The following is a 16,626-nucleotide window of genomic DNA, read 5'->3' as shown; positions in this document are numbered from 1 at the left end:
TCTAAATCTTTAGAGATGAAGAACGAAAACTCAATCATGAAATAAATCAAAGCATAAACCTAATATAAAATAAACACTTAGATTAATAATCAATAAAAAGATGAACAAAGCTCCAAACCTTAACCAAAGAGATTAGTGACTCATGATAAACTTCAAAAACAAAATAAAGGTATAGAATGGCCAAAGGGTCTCAAGCCGGATCCCCTTTTTCCCCCGTTCCTTTAGAACCTTATATACTAAAGAAAAACAAAATATAATTATTAAATTCAAACTTAAATTTAAAAAAAAAAAACAAATCAAATCTAATCTTCCGCATTAATTCTTTAGCTTTGTATCTTCTCTTCCTGGCTTTGGTGGTCCCAAGTTTTGCATTCTGAATGGACTTGAAGTGTTGCAAAAAGGCTTTGTGGAGGCTCAGCCTTTGGCGTGTAAAGCGCCACTCTATGGCATATAAAACGCCATGCTATGGAATGAAAAATGCCATGCTTTTCTTCCCCTAGGAGCAGCATATTTTCGGCGTGTAACACGCCCTTTGTGTGGCGTGTGAACCACCACTTCTTTGGATGTCTTTGGAGCTTCCTCTTCTTGGCATGTGACACGCCCTTGTTGCAGCATGTGGCATGTCTAATGGTGTCTTGAAGTAGTCTTCTGGAAAATTGGCCCAACGTGTAATGCTGGGCTTTGGCGTGTAAAACGTCACAACAAAATTCACGTCAGGGAAGTGTGATATTGGCGTGTGACACACCCAAATGTGGTGTGTAAAATGCCCAGAGACAAACTGCACAAAACGGGGCTTCGAAGGCGTTTTAAAGCTGCACGCCCATATTCTTTGGTGTTCAAAATGCCTACTGTTCACAGCCGTCGTGCGTACGCATGGTGGTGCGTACGTACGCACGAATGCAAAATTCCTCAACTGTGCGTACATATGGATGCATGCATACGCATGACTGCAATTTTTCAATTTTTGTGCGTACACATGGATGCATGCATACGCACACTGTTTTGCACAAACACCATAGTGTATTATATAGCGTTGGAAAGCTATAGATGTTAACTTTCTAACGCCACTAGAAGCACTTCATTTGGATCTCTATAGCACAAGTTATGTTTGTTGGAGCGTGAAGAGGTCAGGATTGATAGCATCCACGAACTCTCTTTGCACTTGTCTTTAATGCTTGATTCCCTTTGCTTATGCTTTGCTTCTCTTTTGCTATCATTCACCTACAATTATTAAAAAATCAAAGCACTCAATGTACTAATAGAATATCATAATAAAGCACATAGTTATCAAGCAAAAAGTTATCAATTTCACCTAAGAAATACCCAAGAAAAGTACATAAGATGCTCATGCATCACAACACCAAACTTAAGCTCTTGCTTTTCCTCAAGCAAGCAAAGAATTTTTCCTTAATCATCAAAATCTTAAAGCTTAAAATGCAAGGGTGAATGGTAATAATTCAAGTGGTTTCGGTTTGCCGTTTCACTTATGCACAATTCAATAGAAATGGTTATAATCTTTCAAGACCTCCATCCGGATTAGATTTTGGGATCCTTCCTTAACTCATTACCTTGAAGTAAGCTTATTTACTTTCTTTTCACATCATATTTTTGTTAGGTTCTTTGCACCTTGAGCCTAGCCGTAACTCTAAATGCTTTGTTTTCAAACTTTTGCTTGATACATAAGTACCACAAGCACTTGATTGGGGGCTCTTTGAGCTTATTTTTCTTTCAACATTTCCCATCAGTGGTGCTCAGAGCCTTTGGCTTCTCTTTCTTTGGGGGGTGCTTTGTACCTTGATCCTAGCTGTAACTCTAAATACTTTACTTTCAAACATTTTCTTGATACATAAGCACCACAAGCACTTGACTTAGGAGGGCTCTTTGAGCTTATTTTTTTTCAATTTCCTTAGTCAATGGTACTCAGAGCCTTTGGCTTCTCTTTCCAACCCCTTTTTATTAATTATTATTTATTATATTTTGCTTCTCCAAGACTTTCTCAATGATACGGATCCAATAATAGTCCTCTAGATTAAGGCCTTAAGGAATTTGGCTCAGAAAGTGTTGAACAATTCAGTTAGTTTGGCCTTCCATACTTACATTGTCATGCTCTCTATATTCAACATCTTGTTTCTTTTTGTTTCTTTCTTAGCACATGATCCTTGCTTGCTTTATGAAGCAAGCACAATTATAATTGTGGATTGTGATGAACAAATCATGATAGGCACTTTCAAGGAATCATAAGTGATAAAACAGGATAACATACATGAACATAAAAAAAAAGAAAAGAGGCAATTAAAATTCACGACCTTAGTTATCATTGCCATCCTCTTCCTTATCTTCCTCTTATCACCTTTTAGGCTATCCTCCAACACCAAAATTAGAATGGTTGCTTATCCTCAAGCAACAAAAAAAAATAGTGGTGTGGTACGGAATTTACAATCCACAACTTACCGGCAAATGCACCGGTTCGTACCAAGTAATAAACTCCGGTGAGTGAGTATCGATCCCACAAAGATTAACGTATTAAGCAAACAATGGTCAATTGACTAATCTAGTCAGACAATCAAAATTTAGGGTTTCAATAGCAAATAACAAAAAAAACAGAGAATTAAATAAAATCAAACTAAAATTGGTTAAGAAAAATAATATGATAAAGATAGTTAAGGTGTCAAAGATATTTAAATTTCTAGATTAATATTCAATATTAACTACCTTGATCATGCAAAGATTCAATTCATAGCAAACCCTAAGTGATTAAACTCTAATTTCTTAGTAATTTAATCTCTTTAGAAGTATTGAGAGATATTCTATTTCTGTTTGGGATTCCGTTATTATTCCAGAGATTTAATATTGAAGTTAGCTTGAAACTCATCTCATAATCTTCAATGATTTTAGAACTAGTTCTTGAATATGTGACATTTAATTCATCTAGGGATAGTCTTTGAATATTGTGTGGCTTTAAATCGGAACCGTTCTTAACCTCTCCTCTTGATTAATTGACCAAGACATTGGAGATAAATTAACTTAAGAGAAATTAGATTGCCAAGACATTGAAATTTAATTATAAATGATTTACTGTGAAAAGATTTTTGCATGAGTCAAAATGAGAAAACACAAGTATTGTTCTTCCTAAAAAGGATTTAGCATCCGCGAAGCCTTTAGCATTCCCTATCTTGATTTCTTCTCAATTCTTTAATCCTTATCCCATTTACACTACAATCTTCTTAACTGTGAATTCTTTATCCTATGTATTCTTGCCTTCAAAGTCACAGACCAATTCCCTCTTACCAAGATTTGATTGATCTAATTAGAGATTAAATTAGTCGTTGCTTGCCTCAATCTGTTAATCCTCGTGGGAATGATATCCACTCACCGTGGTATTACTTGATACGATTTGGTGCACTTGCCAATAATACGAGCGTATCAATTTTTGCTCATCAAATTTTTGGCGTCATTGTTGGAGATTAATTGGGATTGAAACATATGTCTTCTTGAATCACTAACTTATATCTTGCTTTATTTTATTTTATTTTATTTTATTTTATTTTATTTTATTTACTTTATTATATTTAATTCTTCTTCTTTATTTCGCATGGTGTGTTTGATTTTTCTTTGTTTTTGTATGCAAAGAGCAATGGAATTGGACATCATGGACACAATCCTAGCACTCAATACACATATGTTTCAACAAATTTCCTTGCTCACAAAACAAGTGGAACAAAGGTACCTTATTAAATGTGACTTGTATGGAAGAGCACATAAGAATGAAAGGTATGAGCTATTCCAATCCACCACTGAGCAAGTAAACTATATGCAATGTTTCTCAAGTATAGGGGATAGTCCATATTCCCTTGGATGGAGGAATCACCCTAATCATGGTTGGGAGAGTCAAAGACAAAAAAACTTCAATATTCCAAATCAAATCCTTCAAGAGCCTTCACCTCTTGAGCTTGCCATGGAAAAACTATCCCAAACAACATCCATGTTTCTTGAAGCAGCTTTTATCTTATCTCTTGAGAGTAATATAGAAAAACTGTCTCAAGTTACTGCTAAGTTTGTTCAACAAACCTAAGATTTCATGCAAGAAACAAGAACAAACTTCAAAAATCAGAAAATCTCCATCAAGAACTTAGAAGTGCAACTGGAGCAAATTGTCAAGTAATTGGCAGAAAAATAGAAACATTTTCTCCCAAATAAAATAATGTCAAATTTCATGGAGGAATGCAAGAAAATCAATATAAGGGGTCCATATCTCAATAAGTTAGAAGAAAGCACAAAAGGCGACTTGATTGATTCATTGATTCAAGAAGCCCTTGATAAAAGAGCCTCTAAAAATTATCCGTAGCACTCAAGATTTGAAGAAAGGGAATGGCCAAAAGATGAGTTGCTAATAGAGAAGACACGTTCAGATAACACCAAGGAGAGAGAGGGACTGCTACAAGTATTGAGGGAACATAAGATTGCTATTGGATGGACAATCGATGATCTGAAGGGAATAAGTCTCATCATGTGCATGCATAAAATTTTACGGGAGGAAAATTCTAAATCTGTGGTGCAAGTACAAAGAAGGCCTAATCAAACAATGAAAGAAATTACTTACAAAGAGGTAATAAAGTTGTGGAAGGCAATTCAATCAATGAGCATCTTTTTTTCTCTTTTAAAATAAAGTCGTTTTTTTAAATTAATTAGAAAAAAGTCTTTATCTTTTCTTTTTCATTTAAGTATTCCATACTTTCATTTTTCTTCTTATTGTTTTTTTTTTTTGCATTTTTCTTTTCTCTTTTTGGTTTATGTTGTGTTTCAATATTTTTTTTTTTAAAAGAGAGTGTAAAGCCCAGCACCCAAAGAAGGAGCCAAGCTCCTTCGATGAGACAATAAAGGTGGTGCCCAGCTCCATGTTTGGGAACCCAGCGCCCAAATAATGGAGGTGCCCAAGGGCCATATATTTTAGTGGCACCCAACTTCAATGTGAGAAAATACAAGAATTGTTCTTCCTAAAAGGATTTAGCATCCTCGAAGCCTTTAGCATTCCCTATCTTGATTTCTTTTCAACTTTTTAATCCTTTTCCCATTTACACTACAATCTTCTTAACTATTAATTCTTTATCCTATCTATTCTTGCCTCCAAAGTCATAAACCAATTCTCTCTCGCCAAGGTTTGATTGATCTAATTAGAGATTAAATTAGACGTTGCTTGCCTCAATCCATTAATCCTCGTAGAAACGATATCCACTCACCGTAGTTTACTTGATACGATTTGGTGCACTTACCCATAGTACAAGCGCATCAATTTTGGCTTATCAAAGTTGGACAAGAAAGCTTCACTCTTCTCCATTCAAGACAAGCTCAAGAAAAAGCCCACCCCCGATTCTTCTAGGGCTCTGGAGAAGAATAGTGATAGGGAATCCGATTGAACCACTAGAAGACGAAGCAGAAGCAGAAGTAAAAGTTAGAGACAGATACAGGGAGAAAGGAAAAGAATCAAGAAGGAGATGTAAGAGCAGAAGCAGAAAGGAAAAGAGACACTTTCATAGAGACAAAGACAGAAATAGAGATAGAGATAGGAGATGAAGAAGAAGGAGTAGGTCGCGAAGTAGAAGTGATTCCGATGGGGAGAGATAGCATTGAAAGAGACGCAGGAGCAGGGGTAGAAGTGTTTCTCCTTGCAAGTCAGAGAAGAATATGGATCAAGATGATAGAAAGAAGGGAAACAATGCTGGGGTTGATTATGCCAAGCTTATTTATGGTTATGACATTATGGTATCTTCAATTTTCTTCTCCTAAAAGAATAAAAAAAGAAGTATTTGTTCTTGATACAATTTGCTTTATGAACCATGAAATGTTTACAAGGATAAACATGAATCCAATTGCACTGTTTCTGCTACCTGCAAAGAAACCAGAAGCAAACAGCATTACAGCAATCCATTCATCTTCTAGCATGTAGATTAGAGTTTTCATAAGAGCCATTTTCCACCATCTGCCCTTCTCCATTGATGTCGTTGCCAACCTACGCTCAAGATGCTAGATCGGATCGAACTAGCCGCACTCTTTGTGAACTAACGGACTTGGTGGAAGACGCAATGATAGATCGTGAAGATCTCCTAGCCTGAGCCTCTGCTCTAACAATCCCTATAATCAAGTCTGATGGAACTGAGCTTGTTACTTGTATCGAGGCTTCTCGCTACTAAAAAAAATTTGAACTTTATCAAAATCTTAATCGCATAATGAAATTATAATGCCACATCATTAAAAATGGGATTACGACGGCGACTTCGATGACTGATGTGATTGTTCTCATATCTGAGAACTAGAATGATGACTCTCTAAAATCTATTTTGTGTTTTGAAGTTTAGATTTGTTTAAAAAATATGAAAAAGATTGTTTAAAATGAATATATACAATATAATTAATTGAGATGAATCTATAAATATTTTTGATAACTCTGTTTAATGGAGCTCTATGAGAGTTGCATCAAATACTTTGCCTTGTTTCTTTTTTGAAGGGTTAAGTACGATTTTGGTTCCTAACGTAGAGGCTGAAAATTTATTTCGTCCCCAGCCTTTTTTTCGCTACAAAATGGTTCCTAAGGTTTCAGTTTATTTAAAAATCGTCCTTCGGACGAAAATGCCATTCCCCCATCTTCCCCAAAATGCAGAAATAGAAGCAGAATGCAGAAGCAGAAAGCAGAAGTAGTGAAACAACAACAACTAGAAGAACACCACCACCAACAACAATGGATAATGAAACAAAGCAACAACAAAAACAAAACCAGAAGCAGAAGCAAAAACAGAAAAATTAAAGAAAGGAGGGCTGCAGCGGTGAACTTCGAATCGTGAGGAGAGGGGAGATGCGGTAGTGGTGGCGAATCTCGTGGAAAGGGTTGCGGCAGTGGTGACGACACCGCGAATTGCAACGAGAACAGTGAGGAAGCAGCGGCGTGGAAATTCTCCACTCTCCATCACAGGCGGCGGTGCGACGACAACCTTTCCCACACCCCCTCTTCTCTTTTTCTTTTTTTTTAATTTTATTTTATAATTTTTTTTAGTTAGAAATAAAATGGTAATAAAAATAAAAACATTTTTTGAAACCCTTTTGTAACAAAAAAAAGACTGAAAACAAAATAAATTTTTGGCCTCTATATTAGAGACCAAAATCATACTTAACTCTTTTTAAAAGATTTTAGCCTAGAGCTTGATAAAAGAAAAAATATCACATCTCAAGTATTTTACTATTTTACAACAATCGACAGAAAATTGATTCCAGAGACATATTCCCAATAAATAATTCGAAACCCGTTAGCAACCGGCAAGTCAAAGGAAAGTAGTAGGGTGACCCATCCTCGTTTCAAAAGAAGTCCTTTTTATTTCATTCCATTTCATTTCAATATAGCGAAATATCATCCCCCTCTAAATTCTCTCTCCCCTTAAAATTGTCTTTTCCATGACTGCAACAGCTCGTCTGAGGCGAATTGGCACCGCTGTCGCAGCAGCCGTCACCACTGCATATGGCGGCACAATCCTTCTCGTTCCTCCCGTCTCTGCCAATGATCATGGTGGCAGTGGATCCCACCTTGCCGCCATCCGGCAGAAGATCCACGACCCTAGCGCCACCATTCCATCAAGAGAAGTCCAGCGTTCGTCGCTTATCGGGACCAGTCCAGCTAACCCCCTCGATGTTCTTGTCATTGGTGGAGGCGCCACGGGTTCGGGCGTGGCACTGGATGCCGTGACGCGTGGACTCCGCGTTGGTCTCGTTGAGAGAGAGGATTTCTCTTCGGGAACTTCCTCCCGCTCCACTAAGCTCATACATGGAGGTATGTCTAATTTGTTTACTAGTGAACGCCAACTGGAATTGTTTGAACATTCTAGGCACGAGAATTTGCAATTGGTGGCTTTTGGGAGTGTTTGGCAACTAAACACCTAGATAATTAGGTGCAAAATAAAACTGATTATGTTACGGACTAGCTGTATAGTGATGGTCATTTGTGTATAGTGGTCGTCGGTCGATAGTCGTAAGCGGTGGTGGTCGGCAGTTGGTGACGTTAGCAAAGGTAGTAAAATATTGTTGAGAGAAAATTTGCTTGATATAAACCAACTTAAATTTATTTGTTTTTTTATACTAGTTTTTAAATTGATTGAGAGAAAACAAAGTTTAATTTGTTTGTTTGAGGGACTACGGTAATTTAGAAAGAACTAGGCCACATTTTATGCATAATTGGCCTCGGGTTTTTCCAAAGACCCCCTTATATTAGGTGTGATTAATAATTTTGGTGTGTTCAATACCCGGACCGACTAAAAATCAAGCATGGGTCCATAGCATATTTTGTTGTGTTTTGGGTTGTCATTTTTATAATTTTCTGCTTGAATTTGGGCCATGGTTTAGATAGGCATGATCTGATCTGAAATCAAGTTCTATAACTAAATATATATTTTAGGGTAGAATTAATAATAAAATGTTATGTTTTTTATACTTTAATTAATGTTTTTATATTATATGGTGTCATTTTTTATTAAAACTAATTTATTTTATTGTAAATTTTGTATAAATGTTTATTAAATTTAATCTTTAAGAGTAAGATTTTAAAATAGTCTCGATAAAATATTAGAATTGAGTCCGGAACTAATTAAACCCACCCGGTATGGACACTCCTAAACGAGGTGAGTAATGCTGGTTTCCAAGGGTGGGGTTTCTCTAATAGAGTTAGTGGCTAAAATGTGGAAAGATCTGTCGTATCTTTGGTGGCAGGAGAGATCAGTATTTGGAAGGATATATCTTTACATCTTTGACGGTCAAATTAAGAAACTAACCTTTAAAAGTTTCATTTTTTTTGTTCTTGGATACAAAAAAATGGAGAAGAATAAACTAGCTAAATGTTGGAATGACATGGTGTTTTTGGAAACAAAGTATTTTCGGATTAGATTTGATTTGATTTGAAATGAATTGAATTAGCAATGTATTGTGTTTGGAATTAATTATGTAAAATAGGAGTTGATTTAATTTACAAATTGATATAAACATTTGATTTTACATTTTTATCCTATATTTACCATGCAATCTACAACCACCGTCGCGGGTAACTGGACTACCGCCTAACCTCTGCCACTTCTTTTCCAACCCTTATCTTCTATCCTATATGCCAACCTGTGGTCTATTATGCAAAACCTGATTCTGGGAAATGGTTCACATGAAGGTTATGATATGAAAAAAGGATGAGTGTACTACAAGGGAAGGCTGGTGTAACCTAAGAACTCTTCCTGTATTCCCATGATTCTCTCAAGAATTCCACAATTCAGTGTTAGGAGGACGCTCTGTGTTTCTCGGACGTTCAAGTGAATCTCTAAGAAGCTATGGTGGGAGGGTATGAAAGGAACCATCCAGATGTTTATTCAGAGTTGACGCTATCACCAGCGGGGTTGCTGCAACGTCTGCCCATTCCTTTTCAGGTTTTAGGAGGACATCTCAATGGATTCCAATGGGGGACTACCTGAAGGTCAGGGGCTCGATACTATTTTGGTGGTAGTGAATTGTCTTCCAAAGTATTCCCACTTCATGGGCCTCTCACATCCGTATACAGCTAAGGATGTAGCTTCCCTATATGTTAAGGAGATAGTGAGACTGCCGGGTTCCCAAAGTTTATTGTCATAGATCGAGTTCTGGTCACAGTGGTCAGAACTATTTAGACAAGCTCGTACCAAGCTGAAATACAGCTCAGCATATCATCCCCAAACCGTTTGTCAAACCGAGCAAGTGCCTTGATATGTATCTTTAATGTTTCGTGGAAACTAAACCCAAGCAATGGCCTAGGCTTCTCTTCTCGGCGAAGTTGGGGTTTAGAACTACTTATAGTGCATCCACAAAGACAACTCCATTCAAGGCCCTGAATCGTCGAGACCCTTCCACAGCCTTCCAAAGAGTGAATGGATAGATTAAGTGGGTAAGTGGGCCCTCCAGCATCTAACTAACTTGTAAGAGTGTCTTAGCAAGGGAATGCGTAGATGCTTTCAGATAGGGGATGAGGCATATAAGGGGGATGCAGAGTAGGAGAGAGGTAGGCTGAGATTGGGAATCGGCTTGGGAGAGAAGGCTGCTGTAGTGCCTTGTTTCCCTTTGCTTCTAGTTGATTCTCTTCTATCTTCTCTTTTACTATCAGTGTGAATAATACAAGCATATCACTCCTTCTATTCTCTGTGTTTGTGGTTTCTTACAGATCTCCTGTTAACTTGCTTTTAGTATTATTGCATACCCTTGTCATTTTTTAAAATAATTCCAAAATCATTTTCAGTTTTAATCTTATCACTGTAGGAATTGACTACTCAAATATTTTGAATTCTATAAAGAAATAGTTAGTAGATATATATTATGTTCTCCAGCTTTTATGGTGTTAGTACGTGTTGATCTAATATTTAACTGTTTATATAAATTATTAGGTGTTCGATATTTGGAGAAAGCCGTCTTTAAATTTGATTATGGCCAACTAAAGTTAGTATTCCATGCACTCGAGGAGCGTAAACAAGTTATTGACAATGCACCCCACCTGTGCAATGCTTTGCCTTGCATGACTCCATGTTTTGACTGGTTTGAAGTAGTGTACTACTGGATTGGCTTGAAAATGTATGACTTGATTGCTGGAGCACGATTATTGCACTTATCAAGATTTTACTCTACAGAGGAGTCTGTTGAGCTCTTTCCCACTTTGGCAAAGGAGGGAAAAGGTAGAAGACTGAGAGGCACTGTTGTGTATTACGATGGGCAAATGAATGATGCTAGACTTAATGTTGGATTGGCTTGCACTGCTGCATTAGCTGGTGCAACGGTGCTGAACCATGCTGAAGTTGTATCTTTACTGAAGGATGATATTGGTGAACGGATAATTGGTGCGCAAATAAGGGACACTTTGACCGGTAACATGCAATTTTATTTTCTTTTGTTAGTCTAGATATCTTTGATTTACCTTTCCGTTTGCATGATATATTGAAGGACACCTATACATTGTACGGTAGGACACAGTTTGAAGAATCACTTGTAGATTTAAAGTGCGTAGTCACAGCCAACTCCCCCTACATTCCTCTGCCTTTTATTTTAGGGGAAAAAGCTGCTGCCTTCTATCAAAAAGAGGGAAATAAAAAAGTTGCAGTTGAATATGAAAGTGAAAAACTGGAGTATTTTATAAGGAACTTATGAGTTGGCATTGTTGAGTTTTTCTTTTACGATTATTTTTGTTGTTATTTATTTTTAAGAATAAGATTGATTTTATCAGAACAAAAATGATCATATATTGATATCAATATGGTTGGTTCATTTAATAAGGATTTCAGATGAGTGAATCAAGTGACAAATAACTTCCAGTTGCATTTGTAACAGTTGGCATACATCTTAGTTTGTGACTTTTAAACCTAACAACTAGTTTTTCAATACCTCAATAGTTAAAAGTTCTATTTTTATATATATATTTCAGGCAAAGAATTTGATACATATGCAAAAGTAATTGTGAATGCGGCTGGCCCATTTTGCGACTCCATAAGGAAAATGGCTGACAAAAATGCAAGAGATATGATTTGTCCAAGTAGCGGCGTACATATCATACTCCCTGATTATTATTCTCCCGAGGGAATGGGCCTAATTGTTCCTAAAACAAAGGATGGCCGTGTTGTTTTCATGCTACCATGGCTAGGACGAACAGTAGCTGGGACTACAGATTCTAACACCGCCATTACTTTTCTCCCTGAACCACATGAAGATGAAATACAATTCATACTTGATGCTATATCTGATTACCTTAATGTTAAAGTATGATATACCTCAAGCCACTCAGTACAGGAAACCTTTAAATTCATTATTTGTCACTTTGTCATTTTATTTCTTGTATTAGATGCAGAATTAAATATTTTCATAAATATTGTCTGAGTTATAAATATTTTTAGATCATCTTAGCCATAAACAGTTGATCGCATCATGTTTCTTGCTCTACTGCCATAGAATTCAATATATTTGTTTGTAGGAACCTTCCCCCTTCTCTTAATTAACTTGGTCAGCCCTCTGAAACCTTGATTAAAGAAAAGGAAAAATAATTTGATATTCCAAGTTAGACGTCACTCCATATTGATAGACTCGTTTGCTCTTTATTGATTTCTCCTTTTTTTTCATATGTTGAGAACTAAATAATTATGGAAATTTAGGTCCGGCGCACTGATGTTCTCTCTGCTTGGAGTGGCATTCGCCCATTAGCAATGGATCCATCAGCAAAAAATACAGAGAGTATCTCCAGGGATCATGTTGTCTGCGAGGATCTCCCTGGTTTGATCACTATCACTGGTGGCAAGTGGACCACCTATCGTAGGTAATGTTATAGACCAAGCCAAAAGCTGTTGACCATTGTTAACATGTTGCAAGAGTTAGGAACTTAAACACATTGACCTTTTGACCATTCAGTAGGTCAATTTAACGAGCATAATTTAATTGCATTTCCAACTTAATTTAATTATTGCATTTACTTCTCATTTTGATTCGAGCATGAAATGTCCCTATTGTGATTCTGGTTAGAATATGTTTCAGCATGGCAGAAGATGCTGTCGATGCAGCAATAAAGTCTGGGAAGCTGACCCCCACCAGTGGATGTGTGACTCACAATCTCCATATTGTTGGTGGGGAAGGGTGGGATCCTGCTTCTTTTACAGTTCTTACTCAACAATATATGCGCATGAAAATATCATATAAGGGTAAAGTTGTTCCTGGGGTAATGGACACTGCGTCTGCAAAGCATTTGTCTCACGCATATGGAACATTGGCTGAACGAGTGGCTGCCATTGCTCAGGTTGGCATGTATATATTTTAAGTTTTTCATAGCAGTATTTGCACAAGAACTTTTTATAATGTCTTAGTACTTGATTTATCTTATCAATGAGTTGGGTGCTTAGTCGAGATTATCGATCCATGGAACCATCGCGATCAAATCGGATTCTAATTTGATCATTTTCTGTAGACCATGAAGGTAAATGAATTATCAACTATGCATCTTTTTAGACATATAAAATCATTTCTTGGTACCCACCTATCTGCATAAGTTGCTTAGACCGTTACTGCTTCATCACAACCTCTCAACCTATTTGGAAATCCAAAGCATCCCTCAAAGGTCAAACCCTTTAATTGGTCAGTTGTGCTGACTGGAATTAACACCAATGATACAGGATAGAAGACCTCAGAAGGCTATTTTGTCCAATATGTGCATTGGTTGCTAGTTCAGAACCAGTGGAATATCTGTTTTTTCACTTTTCTATGACTAATTTCTAATGGAACTTGATGTTTGGTAAATTTGATGAGTATTGAGTTTGTCCTAGAACGTTGGATCAGCTTGTGTTGATTGCGATTGTTGGTTTTAAGAGAAGAAAGGAAGCCTAACTTTTATAGTAATGTGCTGTCTATGCCTATGTCTTTGCTTGGTGCAGAAGCTTTCAGACAAGTAGGTCTGTGGGATAGGGTTTGGTGTCTTTTGGACCAAGGTCGTGTGTTCTCTAGTTGCTCCCTTTCTCTGAGAAGAAGAAAACCCTAGTTTTTCAAACGAGTGCTGCCACTTCATGCCTTCCTAAGGAAGCAGTAGCCCTCCCCTCTATCCATACTCTTCTCTTTCTATCTTATATCTTGAACTGTGTGGTGGTGTTGTCTTGATTTTGGTATTTTTAGTTAATGTCGATGTTTTAGTAGTTGATTTGGAAGAAGAGGTGAGATGTCTCACCAAGGCGACTGCTGATGCTGGAAGTTGGGCCAGCTGTGAAGAGAGAGCATAGAATGAGGAGAAGAAGAAGAACGACATCAAGAGTCAGAGGGAGAGAGGAAGGGCGGCAGCAACAGCAAGATGGTGAGAGAACAGCAATAGCAATAGTTCGATGCCAATGATGGTGGCGTGACAATAATATTCCAGTGGTAGCTTTCGCTGGTGTGTATGCAGAAATTTTTCGCCCAAGGTGGTGGTTTGCCCGCTGGCATCTCTGTGGGGGTTGCTGTTTGTTTCTAATCGTGCTTAGCAAAGGGACTAATGCTGGAATGTTTAAATAAAGTCTTTCGACGAAGAATGTGCTTCAGGTGTGGCAATGTGGTCCCAAACACAGGTATTAAGAAAGGATTATAAGACAGAGGAGATGGTGCTTTTTGGAGATGTGATCATAGAAAGGGAAAGGCGAGACATGGAACACAATGAAGACATAGGTACTAACAAATATATTTGCCTTACAATTTTAGTAGCTAACATATGTTTCAAAAAGCTAGAAGAACATCTCATAAGAATGTTTAAGAGTGGGGTGATAAGTTTGCAGAGTATATAACTTACTAACAGAATATACAACTTGGAGAAAAACTAACTATCTGATGAAGACATCTTGGGGATGAGTATACAACTTACTAACAGAGTAAAGAGAAATGACCAAGATAGGGTTTTAAGGATCAAGTGATGGCAACTGAAAATTGAAAAGCAAAGGAACTTTGCCTAAACGAGGATATGTAGAAAATATGTTGATGGGTATACAGACATTGTGCAGAAAGTATAAGCAATTAAATCTTTAATGCTGCCAGTGAAGTGAGAATAGAGAATTTGATAGGCTATACCTTGTTAGACACTAAAGAGGGGGAAGTGAGTATTTACAGGATTGCTAAAAGTAGACATAAAATGACAGTCTATTGAATACAAAATGAAATGCAAAAAGGATAAACAGGGTAAAATAAGATCAGGTATTTTACAAGTGTGGCTGGTACTGCTATTTATAAGATCGAGGATAAACGTGAAACTCTCATCATGAGGGTGTACTGCCATAAAGCAAGTATTTCTTTCTTATTATAAACTATTACTTATTCCCTCTAAAATCTATTATTTTTTCCTATATACAGAAGACGACATTCTATAGTATAATTCACATCTGAGGAAGGGGTATATCATTGACTTGTATATATAAACTATTTTAAGATATCACTGATATGTGCAGTTCTGCAAACAGGCTTTGAAGGTATGAACTGATCAATGTATTAGACATAGTTGGAATTCCTGTTGATAGAGTGGCTTACTGATATGGCGCCATTAGTGATGTTGATCTATTATAATTTCACCATCTACAGGACGGGTTTCCGGTTTATGCCTTTTGTTACAGTACTTTCAGTGATTCAGTCCGACTTGACTTTTTCCTTTTATTTATTGTTTTTGTTCTAAGAGATGGCATTAAGGGTGTGCCTAAATTATAAAGTCCAAATATTCAATATGCTGTGAAGTTTAGTTGTCACATTATATAATCATAGATGGTATTAATTTCTGTTTTAACTCTTAACCATTTGCTTTTGCATTTGATGCTAGTTTTTGTAATTTTGGTTGTCTCATCAATCAGTAAGGTTGTATTGAATATGTATTCTGTATGTAGGATGAATGCTTGGGTAAGCGACTTGCTCATGGTTACCCTTTTCTGGAGGCAGAGGTGGCATACTGTGCACGGCATGAATATTGCGAATCTGCCATTGATTTCATTGCAAGGAGGACTCGTCTTGCTTTCCTCGACACTGATGCAGCAGGACGGGCATTGCCTCGAGTGATTCAAATATTAGCAGCAGAGCACAAATGGGATAAGTCAAGACAGAAGCAGGAGCTGCAGAAGGCTAAAGAATTTTTGGAGACTTTTAAATCCTCCAAAAATGCTCAGTTCCATGACGGGAAACATAATTAGTACTGTATTTCGTCTAGCCATGTAACATATGGAAGCTCTGCAATTATTTCCTTTCTTCCTTTTTTTTATTTTATTTTCAGGTTTTTTGTTTCATTTGTGTTATGGGAAAGTGAAGGTTGAGATGAGATGAGATGAGATGAGATGAGATGAATGATACAAAAAGAATGGCTTGGAACTATTTGATGTTTCTCAGGTTCTGGAAGTAGTAGGGGCCAATTTCGAACCTGTTGCTGTTCAGTTGCCTAAAGTTAAGTAGGTCAGTAGGAGACATCGATCTTTGAAATCGATTAATTGACCAAATTTATTACACTATCTCTGCCAAAAGAATGATTTGATAAACTGAGTAAACCTAATACATCATTGTAACGTGTAAGGTTAAATCTATCTGTTACTTGAAGATATTTGTAGTGCTCGATACAGAAGAAGCATGAGCAACTTTACTAGAGATCGAAGAGAGAATTTCAAAGGTGTGTAGGTCAACATTTAAGAGTGTGAATGTGTGATGAACTTGGGAAAAGTTTTACTGCAGTCGTCAGGCTTGGAGGAGGCCGAAACAGTCGAGGGGTGCGTTGTGGAAGAACTCCTGGTCGATGAGTTCAAATCTGAAGAGGCGTGCAAGATACTCCACGGAACTGAGCTTTGCAATGTGTCGGACGTTGGATGGTGACTTCTGTAACCCTATAGTGCGAATTATTGAGTACGATGTTTTCATTCTCCTACAGATGTTTCTGTTTTAGGATATGGGCAACGAAGTTTGAAAAGAGTTTTATTTCATTTTCTGTTTATTTGATATTTTGTATTATTTTAGTTATTATTTTTTCCTCGTCTTTATTTTTACCAATTTTGTAAGAGGGATAGGAATTTGTGATAAGTAATGTTTGTAAGATAATACTATGTACATATTTTCTTTGTAAGTATTATATCTGGTCTA

The 16,626-nt window shown here is 37.0% G+C and overlaps 1 protein-coding gene across 1 annotated transcript; it reads left to right on the top strand.

Moving 5' to 3' along the window:
- Window positions 1–7,177: 7,177 nt before the first annotated feature.
- LOC107625358 (glycerol-3-phosphate dehydrogenase SDP6, mitochondrial) lies at window positions 7,178–16,089 on the top strand. The gene is made up of 7 exons (XM_016327972.3): window positions 7,178–7,294; window positions 7,352–7,813; window positions 10,428–10,901; window positions 11,456–11,787; window positions 12,177–12,337; window positions 12,553–12,811; window positions 15,396–16,089. Exons 2-7 carry the CDS (start codon window positions 7,441–7,443, stop codon window positions 15,693–15,695), a joined length of 1,899 nt encoding a protein of 632 aa, XP_016183458.1. The 5' UTR covers window positions 7,178–7,294; window positions 7,352–7,440; the 3' UTR covers window positions 15,696–16,089.
- Window positions 16,090–16,626: the final 537 nt, after the last annotated feature.

This window comes from Arachis ipaensis, chromosome B2 (genome assembly GCF_059453495.1).
Source record: "Arachis ipaensis isolate K30076 ecotype BB chromosome B2, ASM5945349v1, whole genome shotgun sequence".
NCBI lineage: Eukaryota > Viridiplantae > Streptophyta > Magnoliopsida > Fabales > Fabaceae > Arachis > Arachis ipaensis.
Note: the sequence above shows the minus strand (reverse complement) of the source record. Positions and strands in the feature narration are given on the sequence as shown.